Source organism: Urocampus carinirostris, chromosome 4 (assembly GCF_059441175.1).
Source record: "Urocampus carinirostris isolate Australia breed hairy pipefish chromosome 4, RoL_Ucar_1.0, whole genome shotgun sequence".
In the NCBI taxonomy this organism is placed as follows: Eukaryota; Metazoa; Chordata; class Actinopteri; order Syngnathiformes; family Syngnathidae; genus Urocampus; species Urocampus carinirostris.
The window spans coordinates 18,367,824-18,386,426 of NC_142352.1; the positions used below are offsets into that span (position 1 = coordinate 18,367,824).

The following is an 18,603-nucleotide window of genomic DNA, read 5'->3' on the forward strand; positions in this document are numbered from 1 at the left end:
TTCAAGAAATGCCAAACATTTCTTAGTTTCCATTTTATTTTTTGCTGGCAACTGTGTGGACAGCAAAGTAAGAATTTTATTGTGCAGGGAAACGGGGTTCTTTACTGTGTATATGACAATAAACACTTTGAATTGAATTTAGTTTAAAAATAGACTCCTCACAGAAACATCAAGATCGTTCTAAAACAAGATACCGGGAAAATATAAAGCCGCATAGCTCACCTAAGTTCTCTTGCAGCCATCCCGTTCAATAATGATATGTAACCATGGTCTTCTTACAACCGTGAGTGTAGTAAATTCAGGAGAGTAAAATATTTACAAATACAGAATAGTAAAAAATGTTTTCTCTATGCCGTAGTGCAACCCAACGTGTGATTCACATTCATCTTTTTCGGCCAATTGTTTCGCCCCTTTAGCCTATGCGAGCCTGTAAATGATAAAAAGGATCCGCCCCCTTTACCTCCAAATAACTTTAGCCAATAGTGACTGATTCAAATGATGATTGACACATTGGTTAGGAAATGAAACGCCGGTATATAAATCCCAGCATACACCGCGGACTACTTCGCCTTCGGGGGGAAATCTAGTCGGCGGCTGCTTGCCTTAGTTGCAAGACTTTGCGACTTAATATGTATCCATATATAAGGCGCACTGTATTATAAGGCGCATGGTCAGCTTTTGAAAAAAATAAAGGCTTTTAGGTGCGCCTTATAGTGCGGAAAATACGCTAATCCAATAACCAAATTAATCGCCTACTTTAATAAAACGTATTTATTATTCATTTAAGGAAAAGCAAGGGGAATTTTGAATTTTTGCAAGGTATGTTTTTACTCAGTACTTTTGAGTTGCAGTCCGCTGTCTGAAAACTGCTACACAAAAAGGGTTTGATTCAATTAATGGCCAACTTGTTAAAAAATTATTATCATTAACTCACTGTATGGAAAGGAAATGGTCCAAGTCATCAGAGTTTTAACTTCTCAACAGCAAGAATGTGCCATTTAAAAAATAAAATATATATATATACAGTGTCTGAAACTCACAACAAAAAGTTACCGGACACCAGGACAGACAACTCAAAAGTTGCCTGCCCAGCCATAAAGTTGCCTGCCCCATTTTTCACAACTTGAAACACAAGAAGACGACTAATCGCAAAAAAACTATTGTTGCAAAGTATTAAGGATTAACAATCACGATATATAACAGAAAAACACTTTAAAATTAAGTTTCTTATAAATCTACTTAACATTCATTGCATGAATATGACATTGCTGTTTTCCACCTGCCATCCTACTCCTATTTACTCATCTTCATTCATGCAATGTTTGCGTTGCGTGGTCTGGTACAAGCCACGTGAACTCTTCTTTCCACGATGCTTTTAATCTACATTTACGTTTTGTAGCGTCATAAATTTTGTTAGCTTCTTTCGAATCTTTCTTCTAGGGCTGAGGTTTTGTCTTGATTCCTAACCACTTATTGATTTTTTTTTGTGTGTTCTCTGTGCATCTACTTTGGAAAATGATATGCAAATGCACGACCTTCTAATGCTCGGGAGAGTCCGGAAGCACAAAGTTATTCGATGCAGGCTTCTGATTGGCTGCCGCATATGCAAATTGCCAAACAAACCAAAGTTTCCAAACCGAAAGAAGATTACTAAATCGGAATAAAGCAAACGTTTGATTTGGAAAAAGAAATAAATGAATAAAAACGAAAGATTTTTTTTTCTTTCTTGAAAAAATTGTTGGCCACCCGGACACTATTTCAGACACTGATATATATTGTCTTTAATGATAAATAATTTCACCCTAATGCTAACTCTATGCGTCACATTTATTTTTAATATTTTAAGAATCCTCTCAGCTGACACGTGGGTGGTATATAATATTTTAATATTGTAATAGTATATCTTCACTGTCACGTGAAAAACACGTAGCTTATTTTTTCATGTTTATGGAATGTTTGCAATGTAAAAATGCAGTAAATACGCCGAACGTATTGCTTGATTTTAGATTAGTGGTTCGCTCTTTCTCAATGTTTAATTTTCCTCATGCTGAGGGTTTTGAGTTCGTACTTGGCCTCATGTAAGTCCTGATCAGGGGTTTTTGTAATAATGGATTTTGCAGCCCTTTGAGGCGTTTTCTGATTAAGGGTTATGCAGATAATTACGACTTGATTACTGGAATTCAATTGTTTCATGGATTGACTAAATAATTTACAAGTAACCCTAATAAGAACTTTATTTGATTTTAAAAAAGAAAAAAAATATATGTATTAAAAACACTATTGCTTGTGGTATCAAACATCACATAGTTGCATGCATTGCTAGATTTTGATTGAACCAAAATTGAGTCGAAAAGAGTTTCAAACTCAAAACCTCCTGCTTCAGACTCATGGTGTCTGGATCTGCTGCACTGCCGCTGCCTATCCTGCAACGCTGGGAGGAAATCACCGGGCACACCCTGTTGGAGCGATACGGCATGACTGAGATCGGCATGGCGCTGTCCAACCCTCTAAAAGGCCAACGAGTCCCAGGTAATAGGATTGAGCACATATTAAAAGATTCAGTGGTTGGTTTGGAATGTTATTGTGTCCAGTATCCATGCAGGCATGTCCCTCTAAAATGAGTACTAAGCAATAACTCTATTTTTTCTCCTGATACTGATAACTGATAAAATCCTGCTTCTAGAGATTGATACCGATAAACTTGAACTTTTATTTTTATGTACTCTGTTTTGTCTACAATTACAATGAAATTATACAGCTCATGTTTTTAAAAGTAGTGCTGGAAGAACTACAGCTTGACTTTATCAATCAATCACTCAATACTTATACCATATTTTCGGATCATAACTCACTCTGGATTATGAATAGCAGCAGCCAGAAAATGCATTGTTTATGAAGGAATAAACATCTTGGTTGCACTGGAGTGTGAGTCACATTTTTGGGCGTAATTTAATTTTTAATAGAATACAACACCATTTCATGAAGGGGATATTTTTCGGCAGAACACCGGCAATGTTATGATTATCAACATAGGCCAAGAGCGCCCTCTTGCGGTTTAGTGTGAAAATAACATGTGATGTTATATAGTAATGTGTTGATAATTTAACACGTAAGTAACACCAGAGTATAAGTCCTACCCTCGGCCAAACTATGAGGAAAAAAACGCAGTTCAAATAACACTGTTACATTGACCCATTATCTTTTAAGTAAGGGGTGATCTAACTAAAAACTTTTTTCCGCCGTTGCCGTTTCTGACGTTAAAAATGTTTTGTTCTTTTGTTACACCAAAATTGTTTATTTTTGTTGCACTTCAACTGTTCGATATATCTGATGCTGGCGAGGTGCAATAAATATAACAAGTTTCTATAACACAACTATCTGTCCGTTGCTTTCTATTTAATGACTTAAATACTGCTCAGAAAATCTCAAATTCTTTGACATACAATAAGTTATTTTTAAAGTAACAGCATAGAGTAATGCCGTGACTGACTCAATTACTTTTTGGAAGATGTAGTGAGTAACTACAACTAATTGATTTTTTAGGTAATGTGCCTACCACTGTTTGTTAGTAATAACTATAGTGCCAAAACACTGTAACCCTTTGCTTCTTCACGCTCTGTACTTGACGAGCCTTAGTACATCGCCGTTGAAAAATATTACGTGACTCATTTTACCTGATCACATTTTGCTGCAAGCGGTTGCTGGGTGAGCACATTTGGCAGCTTTTTTTGCCATTCTCTCCACCAAAAGATCCATTATCCCCAATTGCATATTGCTGCAAGCGGGGCACTTTTGTCTGGATGTGTGCTATGATGGACCGCCCAAAATGAAATGCACTTTTTGTGGCTACAATTGATTATTCCCATCCGGCTATACCTGAGATTAGGGAGATTTTTTTTTCAGTTTAACATATCAATGTTGCGGAAAGTGCTTATTCATTCTGAGGTGTTCTTTATGAGCAAATATGTCACTTCCAAACAATATACAAGTGCTCCATTGTACACATGCCCTGCCTGAAAAAATCACTTATTCTTACCTAGTAGTATTATTTTAACCCTACACATTAGTAGCTATAATTATATATAAAAAAAAAACTAACACATTTTGTCGGGATTAACACTTGCAGCTGTCAATATTAATCAATGAGCGCGACTGGCACTCTCGTTTAAATAAGCTTTCTAGCATGAACATACACACACAGGAGTATGGCAAAAAAATATTCTATATGATAAACAAAACTCATTTTACTAGATTTAATTGAGAAGACCATGCACAACAGCCTGTACACATTCTGATTCATGCGACTTGTCCGAGGTCTTAAGTGCGTCGTGCACATTACGGAGAGGTACAGAGGAGACACCTCTAAGTACTATCAGGAAGGCTTTAAATTCTAAAAATCTGTCAAACAAGTTGTGTCGGCTGATTAAAGTTATATTTTGTGGCTCCAAGTGACTAATTATTGGGTTCTTTTTTTCTCTTAGGCCAATTACTTTGATCTCATATTTGGCTATTATCAGTCAGCTAACTATTGGGCTGATAATTAAAGTGCATCTTTAATTTTTTCCTCGTATTTTGTCCAAACATTTGGTTTCTATAGTTACTATGTAAGGTACGTTTCGGACTATTAGTCGCTCCAGCGTCAACGTCTCACCAGCCAAAAAATGCATAATTAAAATGGGAAAAACATATCAGTCGCACCAGAAGTATAAGTTGCATTTTTAGGGAAAATTAATTTCATAAGATCGATCGCCCAAAAAATTGATGTCATCTTGAAAGGCAATTTAAAATAAATTAAAAAATGTCTCCCCTAGCATATGTCACTTGCCCAAACTTTACTAAAACGACTTTGTATCTCATTTTTGAGGTATGTATTAGAACAGTCAAACACGAAGCATTTTCACATTGTACAAAAAAATCCAAATATTTTTGCTTATCTTGCTCTCTTGGTCAAAAATGTTCCTGACCCCTGGTCAATCCTGAGTATAAGTCGCACCTTGGCCAAACTATGAAAAAAAACTTTAATTAAAGTCTGGAAAATACGATAGTTGCTATGTCTATATCTCTCTCTAAAATATTGTGAAATTAGGTCAGATTGTTTCTTTTTACTCTTTTCTCTTCTTCAAATTCCCCCCCTGCATCCAAATCCCCCCAAACCCCTTTCTTCTTTTTTATCTGGTTGTTCCCCAGCCACCCCTCCAACTGACAGGTAAACCTAATTAGCTGGCAGGTTGTCTAGCGTCTTGATGGGAGTGTTGTTTTTGTTTGTTGGTCATGTGTTGCTTGTCATGAAGTGAGCAGGTTGTGTTCGGTTCCTCTCAGGCGCTTAAAAGGAGTCGTTTTAAGCTTTGCTCTTGATGCTTCCGCAGCATCGCAAGCACAGTCCTTCAAGTGTTCACAGGTGGGAGTGTAAACAGCCTCCGTGCCTGGCAATGCTGGGCGTTTGCTTTTTGGGCTAAGATCAGATCAATAGCGAAAAAAGAGGAGACCAAAAACAATTAATTGATGCATTTTTATTTATTTCAATTAGTCACTTGTTATTATTAGTTATAGAATTATTCACAAATGTTCCTACGTGGGGCATCTACATCTCATCTCATCTCATTAGCCGTACCGCTTATCCTCATTAGGGTCGCGGGGGAGCTGGAGCCCATCCCAGCCATCTCCGGGCAGTGGGCAGGGGACACCCTGAACTGGTTGCCAGCCAATCACAGGGCACACGGGGACAGACAACTCACTCGCTCATTCACACCTAGGGACAATTTGGACCGGCCAATTCACCTGACATGCATGTTTTTGGAATGTGGGAGGAAACCGGAGTGCCCGGAGGAAACCCACGCAAGCACGGGGAGAACATACAAACTCCGCACAGGAAGTCTGGAGCTGGATTTGAACCCACGCAGGAGGTTCCCATGACATGAACTGTGCCGCACATGTGATAACCACTGCGCCGCCGTGCTGCCCGGGCATCTACATGTCTGGCCTTATTTTTGTTTGAATATCGTACAATTTTTGTGCATTTCAGATAAATAGAAGTACAGGATGCTAGGTCAGGGGTTTGTAAACGACGTCCTGCAGGCCAACTATGGCCCCTCAGCCTATTTATTTAATGAAAATGGTTGAAATATAATGATATTATATGGTAAATAAGGTACTAATAATACAATATGTGTTTTTTGTTTCCATTCACGTGCACCCCACCCCCTTTAATGAAAATATATTTTTCAACAAGCATTTTCTGTATATGCTGTTTATCATGTATTTATTTTATCAAGATTCCTTTTGAGGCAAAAAACACTTCTAAGCTAGCACTAATGCATTTGGATTTTTTAATGCATATTATCAAATGTAGTGCATAAAACAGGGATAATATATTAGTTTGGTTAAGGTCCAAGTGATTCAAACTCAAAGGAGCTGAAATGCTCTGTCAAGTCTCATTATTTTTCTTATTGCTTAATCACAAAAACTCTCAAAGGGCTGCACATACCACATAACAACATCCCCTGAACTGACACCTACACGAGGGCAAGAAAATATTTATTAACGGATTTCAAATGAAATATAACATGTCCATATACATGTCTGTGTATTAGTATTATTTATACATTATATATATATATGTATAAATTCATAAAAGCATGAGAGAACTCCGACAGTTTTTTGTTCTCATGTATTAGCCCTAGATATCTGATTGCCTACCCTTGTTCTGGGTCATACTGCACTTGCAGAGATGTAAATAAATATAATCTAATCGTCATACTTTGCATCTCATGATGGATGTCTCGCTTGTATATCTGTACTGTACTGGCAAATGTTTGTGTTGTATTCACATAACACTACCTTCTGTTTCAAGGATAAATGTTCTTTTTGATATGAGATGAGAAAGAATCATCTGTATTGTCATTTCTTGCATTGAGTGTTGAAATTGTTTAATGCAGTTTTGCTCAAGCATTCTACAACACACTTTAAGCCCCGCGCACACCTAGCGTCAACTGCTGCGACGCCACTGGTAATCATCATTTTGCTTCTGGCGCCGGGTGTACGCTGGAACATTTTGGAGGAAAATGGCGCAGCGCCACTGGTGCGGAATGTCAAACATGCTTGTTACATTTAGCGCTTGGTCGCCAAATTCCTAAAGTTTGCAGGGTAGCGTGGAAAGCAGTGACTTAACGCATGCCCTCTAAATATGAAACACGGCGCTGATGTATTTGACTGGAGTTTTCTTTCATCCTTGAAGAAGCGAATATTGAAGAGATGGGAATTCCGACCATTTTTAGAGAACTGGCTTTTTTGGCTCTGCTCACTAAAAAAAGCCGTCTCCTTCTGCCACATTCGGGCCAGGTGAGGCCGGGCTTCTCTCTCTCTCACCTGCTCTTACTTTTACTCAAATAATTATTTGGACGATTTCTTTTGACTTCTATTCGAGTAATATTATTCTGAAGTAACAGTAATTTTACTTGAGTAACACACTTCGGCGCTGCACCTCAGCGCTGCGCGTTCTTTGGCACCAGAGCGCACACTTGATTTTAAGGACCGAGCACGAAGTAAACCCGAAGTTTCACTTCGGCGATGCGTGTATCTTAGCCGGAGCTAATACTGTATTCATGATTGCTATCTAACTATATAGTAGTTGCTTTTTCAAACAGTGTTGTGGTCTGAAAATATATGACGTGAAGAAAACCGTGCCACTGAAAACAACGTCAGGTATGCTGGTGCACGTTGCCGGTTGCATTTTGGAACCATAGGTATTGAGGCCAAATACCCCACGCTTTTGGCGTGTGTATGCGGAGCCTTAGTTGCCTTCTCTTTTTTCTCATGCCTCTTTAATTCAATCGTTTTAACAACATTGAACTGCATCAAAAGGCTTTTTCAGGCAATCTGCTGCATTTAGGCTGTAATGGAAAATAATAAAAAGAGTAAGCAAATAATCTGGGATTTCGGTTGAAACATGTTTAAGTGGTTTCATGAAGGTATGTTCTTCGAGCTTTGTGTGTTAAGCAAAGAGTGTATGGGGTTTTTTAGTTGGAACCAGGAGGCATCAGTGAACTTGTCGGTAGTTTTAAATCCGCTCGGTACTTGTGCACATTAATGCACATACGCAGTTTTCCTCATCCAGGATAATTTTATGTCTGACGGTGCACAAGTCAATGTGTTTACCAAAAATAAACTGGGAAGCATGGCGACAGCTATAAGCTTAAGGATTATCGGGTCCAGGAGGCGACTGAGGCGGTGGTGTGAGAGGCTGCAGGTCCAGCCTACTGCTACGGGTTAGGGTTAGGGTTAGGCTAAAAACTCTCTTAAGCCACCCCTGCTGACCATGTAGCTCACCAATGTTGGATTTATTACCTATGAAACAGATGACCTGGAGATACAATTTATGGGAAATTTCGACATTCAGGACAGTTGTATTTCATTCATAGCCGGGGACTTGGCTGAAGTTGAAGTTACTGGATGCTAGCGTGCAGTTAGCCAGCCGCTCTCTAAACCGCTTTCTCTGAAAAGAGAAGCCCTCCAAGTCCGTTCTCTTTTTGTATAATGACAACAAAGACCAATTGTTTAATTTCAATTCTGTGTTTTGTTTTTATTTATACATCTATAGTTGTTATTTTGTTACAGTCATATACGCTCAGTCCGTAAGGATGTCATCTTAAGGAAACGTTGACCCTTGTGGGCGTTTTTGAAGGTACAACGCTACTTTGTGGATTTTTACTTATCGCGAGGGGTTCCGGTCCATTTACCGCGAAAACCGAGGGATTACTATACATCGTTTTGTCAGTAGTCATGTTACCGATTAATTCGGATTGCTCCAATCAGCGCTATAAAAATAGAAGGCACTTCTCTAATTGGTCTCAGTCTACTGGCACTCCTAAAGTCATGCCAAAAGGATGCGATGTGCACAAAAATCAGCAGAACTAATTGATGGGAAAATATGTGCAATGTACTGAGGATGCAAACGACAATATGGCCAGAGAACATTGTGTTAATCCTAACTGTGACTTCAGCTTGCTGGTGAGCCGGCCGATGGCAACTGAGATGAATGGCTTTCAGGTCATTGTATTTTCCGAGCTCAGCAAACCACTTTGTGAGCATTTATGCCCCCTAAATGGAGGTTAATACCATCCTGGACGAAAGCAGCCTCTGTGGTAGTGTTCGAGATGATAACTCTGATTTTTATAGTACCCCACGTATTGTTTATTTATTTATTTATTTTTTGATTTCTAACATTTGGACTGCAATGTCTAGCAGTTTACAGATCAGATTGCTTTCCCAAGATGGCTTTATTTGAAATTCATTGACATTTCCAGTGTAACTTGGGAGGTCAGTAGACCAAAACTAGAATTGCCTTGTGCCCTTTTTCTAAATCACTGGTTTTTATATGAAGATATTTCACAATGCCTTAGCTATATGTAATTAGTTATGTAGAAGCTTACTATCATTGTAATCAGATGTCTGTGATTTTGCACCTAATTCCTTTGTGTTTTGTTTTTTTTGTATGTGTACGTATGTGTCAGGAGCTGTAGGATCCCCCCTGCCCACTGTTGAAGTGCGGATTGTCATGAATAATACAAACAACACCACAATTGTCAAGGGAAACCACAGAGACAGTCAGGTGGGTTTTAAGAAGTTATAAGACATAAAATAATGCACAATGGACAATACCTTTATTGACAAACTTAGATTGAAGCAAATAGACAGATGGACGGACCAATTAATGACCCTGGACCAAAAAAAAAACAATACACCAAAAAAATGAATCGGAAAAGACCAGACCATAAAAAAACTACGCCAGTCCAGAAATGATTAGACGAAAACAGAAAAGACCATCACGCAAAAGATAAAAAAGAAGAATAAGTATTTTTCCTGTGAAGAATAGCCAGGAACAAAAAATAACAACATGAAAGAATACACCCAAAAAAATTGGACCAGACAAGAAAGGTTTACGTCAGACAAAAAATTACTAGTTCAAAACCGAGATGAACAAAAGGAAAACAAGAGAATATCCCGAAAAATACATGTATTTGTTCAGTGAGTAAAACCCAGGACCACAAAATAATATACCAGAAAATATTAGACCAGACAATAAAGTCAAGATCAGACCAGAAACGACCAAACCAGAACAGAAAAAAGCTCTAAAAAAAAAAAAAAAAAACAAGAGAACAGGCATGTATTTTTCCCAGGATCCAGAAATGGGACCCACAACCAGAAAAGAATATACCAGGAAAAACCATAACAGAACAATAATAGAAGAACAAACAAGACAAGTCATGTAGATCCCCTGTGATCCAGAACCAGGACCAGAAAATAAACATCATGAAAAAAAAAATGTTGATAAAAACAAACATAGCAAGTCAAAACTTACATTTGCCCTGTGATCCACTACCATAATCCAGGACCAGAAACTAATACTCCAGAAAACAATATACCAGAAAATCAGACCAGACATTCCATCAGAACAAAAAAGACCCAAAAAAGAAAGGAGAAAAAAAAGCACACTAATTCTTGTCCTGAGACCTGTCCGCCCGCTAAAGTTGGAATAAATATACATTGTATTGCTATCATAATTCTTCATAAACATTTTTGTAAGGAGAATCTTTTTAAATCGTTTTATGTTTAGAAAAAAAAACTTGGTTGGTGTCTCACACAGGTCCAACCAGGTCTGGATGGGAAAGAAGGTGAGCTCCTTGTCAGAGGCCCGTCTGTCTTTAAGGAGTACTGGAACAAACCTCAAGCCACCAATGAGTCCTTTACAGATGACGGCTGGTTCAAAACAGGTACCTGATAAGTACATATTTAAACTATTGCTGAATGCCACACAAATATGTATTTATTCTGACACTAACAACCACACACATTGTTATGTTAAGAGGAGAAAAAAATACAAACAGTAGACCCCTGGGACACCTCATTAACCCATTGTGAGGTGGGAGTCCTAAGGTGAAATTTACTTATGTCAGGGAATAGAAAACTTTGGTAATTAGTGAATGTGTTCCAAACCAGGTAAAAACATGAAATTTAGGTATGTATTAAACATCTGTAACAAAAAGGTATATAATGAGTACCACTTACGTTATATGTAATATGAATTAATAAAATGAATTAATCTAAAGGAAAGATTATATTTGATTTACTTCTGATGTGTTGCGACTTGAGCTCGTACAGTGAAGGTAATGGGATGATGCAGAGGGGGCAGGAGATGGCAGATAAAAATAAAAACAGATTTTAAAACTTCCACTTGCGAGTGTTGTCATGACCTTAGAGGACGTCCTTGCTTTAATCGCCTATTTTAATCGTACCCGAGCGCCATTTCCACTGTTTTCATGTTTTTACTTGTCCCTTTATCATCACTGCAAGCTTGGGGACCAATAGAGCATCATAAAACAAACCAAAAATCTGTATTGAGTCGCTGATTCCCAATGAAGCGTTCAAGAGTCTGAACTGAATAAAGAAAAAAGCATTGTGGGAGCTAGTTCACCCAATAGCATATTGCCATTTTCATAATTTTGAGATGCAATCCAATAGCAGAATGGCATCTGATATAAGTCAACCAATAGCAGAAAGACAACTTAAAGATGCAATAGGCGCATAACTGTCAGTCATACGCACATATATCACAAAGCTTGACCTTTGTGTGTTTTTGGGCAAATAGATATTTGTCGTTGATATTGTATGGTCGGCAAAATTATGTAAAGAGAGGTCTAAAAAACACCTTATTCTATATCTTAACGTCAAAAACATCATACCCTAGGGATGGTGTCGACTGTATTAAGATGAAATAAGGCACCAAGCCAGGAGGTGAGCTTGGGTAAGCCGCCGTTAGAAAGAGTCTGACTAGGTGAGGATGGCTATTGCATGATGGGAGGCGGACAGCAAAGAGTGATGGAGAGCATACCAGGGAGAGCAAGAGTGTGTTTAATTGGCTTTGCAGCCTGGAAGGACAGAGATCCAGAGCACAGCACGCTGCTGTCACACTCCATTACAGCCACCGGTCACATAATGAGAGCCTGAGCAATCTGCTCCCCACAGACCGGTCACTACATCAAGCCCAGCCCCCCCCTCACATACTCGCTCATACAAATTTAGAATGTCACAGGTGGAATCCAATATAGCAAAAAGCCCCAAAAAGTTTACTGACTTAGAATAACCAACTAGAGGGAGGTCATTAAAAAGTCTGAACTTTTTGGCAAGACTTTCTTTTTGCATCCTCTGGTGCACATACAGGTAAAGGCAATCTCATTAAGACAAACAGTCATAATGCTGAAGTTGATCTCCCGCGGTTATAATTGTTCCTACAGAGCACGGATATTGCAGTACGTCGTGAGTTTTCTGTTGACGAGACTGTTTGTGCTGCAGTGTTTTATCTGACGCTGCATCTTTTGATTTGCATTCAAAACAAGGCTTGAAAATGAGTATAGACAAATGCAAATGCAATCATATGAAGGGTCAATCATTAGTGCAAGGAACCAATGGAAAGTAACTCCGTGCCCGGTTAAACATTGACAAGTATTTTTTTTAAAAGACCCGGGAAAAATGTTATGCTTAAAGTGTGGAGGGGGGGACTTTTTTTACTGTTCTTACTGCTTGACAATAGAAGGAGGAGGTTTTTGTTGATTTGGTGGTTGTTTTGTTTGATTATCAAGTCCTTAACCTTAAGATTTATTAAAAGTGAAAAACTTGCTTTTAGAGCTACACTCTAATCCCCATTTTTAAGCAGTTTTTATTGGCAAATAATGATACTACACACATTTTTGGAGGAGAAAACTGCACCCAAGTCTCATAAATGTTGTTTATTTTATCTTTTTTTTTTCTTTTGTTAAGTTAAATTAAACAAATACTTGTCATAACGCATAATGTCCCTATTTAGAAGATCCTTTTGTGAATTTGTTCTACTGATCTTGGTATGAAATATTTTTTCAAATGAGCAAAATTATCTACAATTTTCTTTATAATAAGTGTTCTTTTTTTAAGGTTGCATTTTATTTTATTTTTTTAAATGTAAATGGTCTGTGTTTATATAGTGCTTTTCAAGTAAATTACGACCCCCCCAAAGTGCTTTACAATGTGTTTCACACTTACCCATTCACACACCGATGGCGGCGTCAGCCATGCAAGGCAACAACCTGCTTATCGGGGGCATTAGGGATTCAATGTCTTGCCCAAGGACACTTCGACATATAACACGTAGCGCTTTACCTTCTGAGATACTGCCTTTAAGAAACCAGATTTTTCCAGGTTATTCATTTATTAGCATATAGATTAACACATATATGATATATATTATATATAAAATGGGCTAACATCTGCAGTGAACACTGCAAACGACAAAATCTTACCTCATTTGTAGAAAAGCTTGCTCATTTTCAGCTTACTTGTTCTTACTTTAAGATATTTTGCCTTATTTCTCGAAGCCAACGAGAAAAGCATAGTGACCCTATTTTATACCCACATTGGAAAATACTTAAAAGGAGCAAAACGATTTACCCAATGCTCAATAACACATCTTTGCTTATTTGAAGTATAAACTTTCATATAACAAAGTTAAAATATTTAATATTTTTTTGTAAATATCTACTATCTGCTAGATACAGTATGATAAATGTGATTTTTTTTTCATCTGAGAAACAATATTATTATTTTTTAAAATGTATTTATATTTAAATGTGCAACATTGTCTTATTTAAAGGGTGCAGTTATTTGTGCACATTTCAATAAATATTTCCTTCCAGAATTAGAATAAACTACTTAAATAAGTAAACCAATGAAAAATAATAAACCATCTGCTCGGTAAAATAGTTTTGCTTAAATTTTAGTGCGGTTTTATTGTTTTGTTTTTTTTTTGTATGAAAACCGCTCAACATAAATCTTAAAAAAATACACTACACATGGTTTCCCTAAAATCTGCCAATGGAGTAAGAAATATTTTTGGCTATGAAATTAAATAAATGTAATACTTTTCTCATCTCTAAATTAAAAACGTATGCATTTTGATTTACTGTACATGTTTTGCATGGAAACCTGCTAAATTTGTGACATTGGTCATTTGGAGTTTAAAACTTCGCTCTACGCTTTGCTTTCGCCTCACTTCCTACACCTGACACTTTTTATGTTCACACCTGCTCCCTGGTTCACGGTCGCGCTTTTTTTCGTCTTTGCACTTTTCTTACTTTCAGCTTGAGCTTCGTAAATCGCCTATCCGACACCTTTTTTATATACTTTATTGGTCTACTTTTTAACCAAGCTTAGGACACAAAGATATGTTTTTAATTTAAAACTTTGCCCAGTTTTGGGGAAAATCATGACCCATTTTAGCAGTATAAAAATCATTTGAATCATTTAATGTACTTTTTAGTCATATATCATCTATCACACAAAGGAATAATTAGCTGTTCACAGGATCATATTACAGATATTCATAGTTGCTGTCTTAGAAGCACTTTGCCGATGGTCTTCAAATCCTAATTCTTGCTCATATAATTAAGTCTCGCTAAAAATAGCCACAGCTCTTAATATCATTACATTTGTCCCGATCATTTGCACATTGAAAAAGTACTCCATGAGGGTGCTTTAATTCTAATTCAAAACGCACAAAATGAAATTTATCTGGCTTGTTTTTGGGGGATTTTTTTTCTATTGCTCTTTCACGGCATGTTGATTTGATTCCGGGTAGCGAGGAGGTAGGTTATCAAAATAAAGGCAGGAGGTAATGAGCAGTTCCTTCAAAGGAATATTCTGGGCACACAGGAGATACAATGGCCGTGGTAATTTACAAGTGTGAGCCGAAATGAAACTGAAAGGATAGAATTTCTCACTAAACAATACTGAAAGTACTTGTACAGTAATTCTTTGTCTGAACAGGTTCTAGCATGTTTGATATGATAACACTCAAGACTATTTCTGATTACAAAATAAAGCACTACTGAAATAATGGAAATGTATGATCATGATTCAATAAAAGTTTTATAATTATAATTAAATAAATAAAACTGTTTAAAATGACTGAAACAATGAAGTTGTAAATGAAGCAATTACACAATCATGACAAAATATTGGCAGTGACCAGTGCTGTGCAGTCAGGGGAGGGAGGCGAGTCTGTGTCTCACCTTTCATCATGGAAATATGAAATAAAAGATATATTAAATATTTATATTTATTTAGTGTTCAACTTTAGAATATGCAGATTTTTTTCCCAAAAACGCAGGGTTCGTACAGGCGCTCGAAGTCCTTGAAAAAACGCTTGAATTTTAATGTGTTTTCAAGGATAAAAGTGCTTGAATTTTTGGGTGAAGTGCTTGTAAATGCGTGGAATTGTTGCCATGTTTCTCAATGAGGGTCACGCAAAAAATGAATATAGCGTTTCCCAGTGGGATATTGTTATGGGAAGAACATTCTGCAATTGAGAATGTAAGTGACATACTTCTGTTGTTTTTACTCGACACCGATTTGGGAGAGATTTATTTTCATAATTAACTCACGATCTAAAAATCTTATGGCTTGATAAATGCATGTGCAAGTTTAAAACTTGCTTTTGTGGCTCTGCAAAATACATGATTCACTTTGGATTTTTTTAATGACTCCAGAGAAATTGCGAAATTGGCTTGGAAAGGCCTTAAAAAGTGCTATAAAAAGGTTGGATGAACCCTGAAAATAGATGTTTTTTTACATTATATTATGAATGTTATTTATACAATTTGGATGTACCTTCTTACTGTGCTGCCTTATGGTAAGACCAAGGATTTGCCCAAACCATAGAGAAAGTGATAAAATTACCAAACTAACAGCATGTCAAGCCATCCAGTAATTTATTTCGCGTTGCATAGATTTTTTTTTCCTTAATAAAAGATAACTTATCAATGATGCTTTTATTCAAAAGGAGTACCGCGTAGACTACATTTCTCAGTTAAAGGTGCTGCACAGAATTCTAAACTTTTCTACTTGCTGCTGCCATCTCCTGGCTCAAGTCATCGTTACAGCCTCTGTCAAGCTCCGTATGTGGCGCGTGTAAGTACATGCTTTTCGCAAATACGCTCGAATAAACCCTTGTTTTTTCATGTTCTTTGGGGTGAGGGTTGGCGTTTGGACTGTATTTGAAACAGGCTTTTGTAACAGTGATCTTTTCATGCTGTTTTTTAATTAAACATCCAAGCTCGTTGGTATCTCACAACATATTGACTTTGGGAATGGCCTTTACCCTTAAAGTCGTCGGTCGGTTCCCAACAATTGTTTCCTACCGATATTCCCCTATAAGTAAGTTACCCACATTGCTTTTAACAAATTAAACAATTACATTAACAACTGCTTTTTATATAAGTCAAGTTATTACAAGTCCATTCCCCACAGCATTTTCTTACTTTCACCACCTTCATGCTCCACTAGCAAAGAACACAAGGATGAGCACCCCCGTCACCCCATTCCCACTTTTAAATGTGATTCGCGTCCCACAGCATTGCTAAAAGTAAGATAAAGGCTGATTGGCGTAGTGAGGGGAAAATTCAAAAGACTCTTTAAACTCAGTTGGGATTTTTTTACACATACCTCCTAGAGAAAATATTCTACCTTCAACTTTTCAACAAGCATGAAAACCTCTCACCATAAGGAGAAATTTACAGTTTTGAAGTCGAAGAGGGTGACCTACGTGAATTGTATAGATGGGAGGAGAAAATATTTGAGGTAGTGCGAGGGGTATTGTGAGTTTGAAGTAGTAGTGTGTTTAAATCAAAATCAGAGTAGTGTGCGCAGGGGAGAGTATTGTATTCATTCGTGTGTAACGCGGATTTGATTTTGTCTCATTATCACACTATTTCTATTCATGGTACCAGAAATGAATGTTTGAGGATGGAGAAAACAGAAAGTTGTCTTGAAACATAAAAATAAACTCCAAAAGGAGGGAAACAACTCTGGTGTTTCTGATGAGGAATCAGACTTGGAAGGGCATTTAATAGATACTGTTAATGTTAAATATGTTGGCATTATGTTCATAGCTGTCAATAAATTCTTTAAATGATGGCCGCATGTATTTAACAATGTTTTTCACTTTCAGTTTGTTGTTCAACTGATAAAAAGTCAAACAATATTTCCTCCACACCCTTTTCACTTTTTTATGCTCCTGACGCACCCCACCTTTAAGGTAAGACAATAAAACAATTTTATACATCCCTGTGCTTTAGTTTATGTATTGCTTTCTTTCTCTGCCAATTAAATGATGAATAAGATGTAGGTTAATGTATTCGTAAATCTGAAAGTGCCTGAACATACACAAACAAGTCCAGTAAATGGGGAGGACTGGTTGGCTGAGCAAAAAGAAAAAAAGTTGTCGTTTTAAGCGGCCGAGGGCACAAAATGAAGTCTTAGTCGGAAGGCACTTGGCGGAAGATGCTGACGGGGAGAGAAAAAAAAGAGACAATGTGGCCAAAGAAAGATGGAATTAAGAAGAAAAGGAGTGTGAGAATTAAAATCAATAACTGCTCAGCTGGCTCGAGATGTTTCGGCGAGCTTGACTGGCAGCTCTATAGGGAAGCTGTCGCCTTCCCCTCCAGTGCTCGCTCTTTCCACTCAACCTCACAAACATCTTGAAGCGCATTGATTCTTTCGGCCTTTTTTTAACACCCTTTTTGTGCTCTTTGCGCGAGTATGTCCATCTTTCAGGAGAAAACAGACAGCTTGTGTGTTGTCGTCGTGAAAATCTTTTTATTCTACAGGCTGGTCAATTGTCTGCTTCGGAGTGATGACGTTTTATTTTCCCTGTTATAAAACGTTAAAGAAACAGTGTTAGATGTCGCTGTATTGTGTAGTCCAATCAAAAATAAATTCTAAAAAGCAAAAGGAAGGAAACAAACTACGAAGACTCCGATTCCAAAAATCACAATTTTTCTTCTCATTTTTTTTTGTCCACCTTTTTTGACTTCTGGGAGTTTTAGGGTACCTGTACCAGCAAGATGGCAAACAATCATGTCAGCTTCCTCTAGGTGAGGCTCATATGTAAAATAAATAGTAATTCCTCGACTTGCAAGTACTTTTAAAAATGCAGGGTTCGTACAGTTGCTTGGAATCCTTGGAAATTATTGAATTTTGTTGTGTTTTCAAGGATTGAAAAGTGCTTAGATTTTGGGTGAAGAGCTTGAAAATGCTTGAAATTGTTTGCCTATTTCTCAACAAATCTGCTTAAAAATGATGTCGACACTGCTCTCTGGTGGCTTCGCTCTGCCATTACATTTCTTCTTCCCCCGTGATTAACGACAGCTGTAATTAGTTTGTTTGGCATCGTCCTATGACGCGCTATTGTCCCATACGAGTCATGCCTAACGGGACATGTGCATGCTACACCTAAGCAGGGCACTCGGAAATATATATTAGGGCAAGGATTACATTTATAGATATTATGGGCCATGCAAAAATTTAAGGTAGCATTTCTCAGTGGTAAATTGTAATGAAAAGCACTTCCTGCAACTGAAGATGTAACCTACATTTTACCATCATTTTTACCCAAAACCTATATGGAAAGAGCTTTGTCTGAAAAACGTTTACACCAGGATTGTTCATATACACAAATTTGCAATTTAATCAAAATTGAATATCAAATGTCTTGATAAAAGCACACACAAGATTTAAAAT

General features: G+C 37.4%; 1 protein-coding gene across 1 annotated transcript in view; it reads left to right on the forward strand.

The window, feature by feature from the left end:
• acsf3 (acyl-CoA synthetase family member 3) overlaps positions 1-18,603 on the forward strand; it is a 60,795-nt gene that overhangs the window by 17,162 nt on the left and 25,030 nt on the right. Inside the window, exons 5-7 of the mRNA XM_088333829.1 lie at positions 2,384-2,529; positions 9,510-9,607; positions 10,643-10,769. Coding sequence (XP_088189955.1) covers positions 2,384-2,529; positions 9,510-9,607; positions 10,643-10,769 — 371 coding nt within the window. The remainder of the gene's footprint in view (positions 1-2,383; positions 2,530-9,509; positions 9,608-10,642; positions 10,770-18,603) is intronic.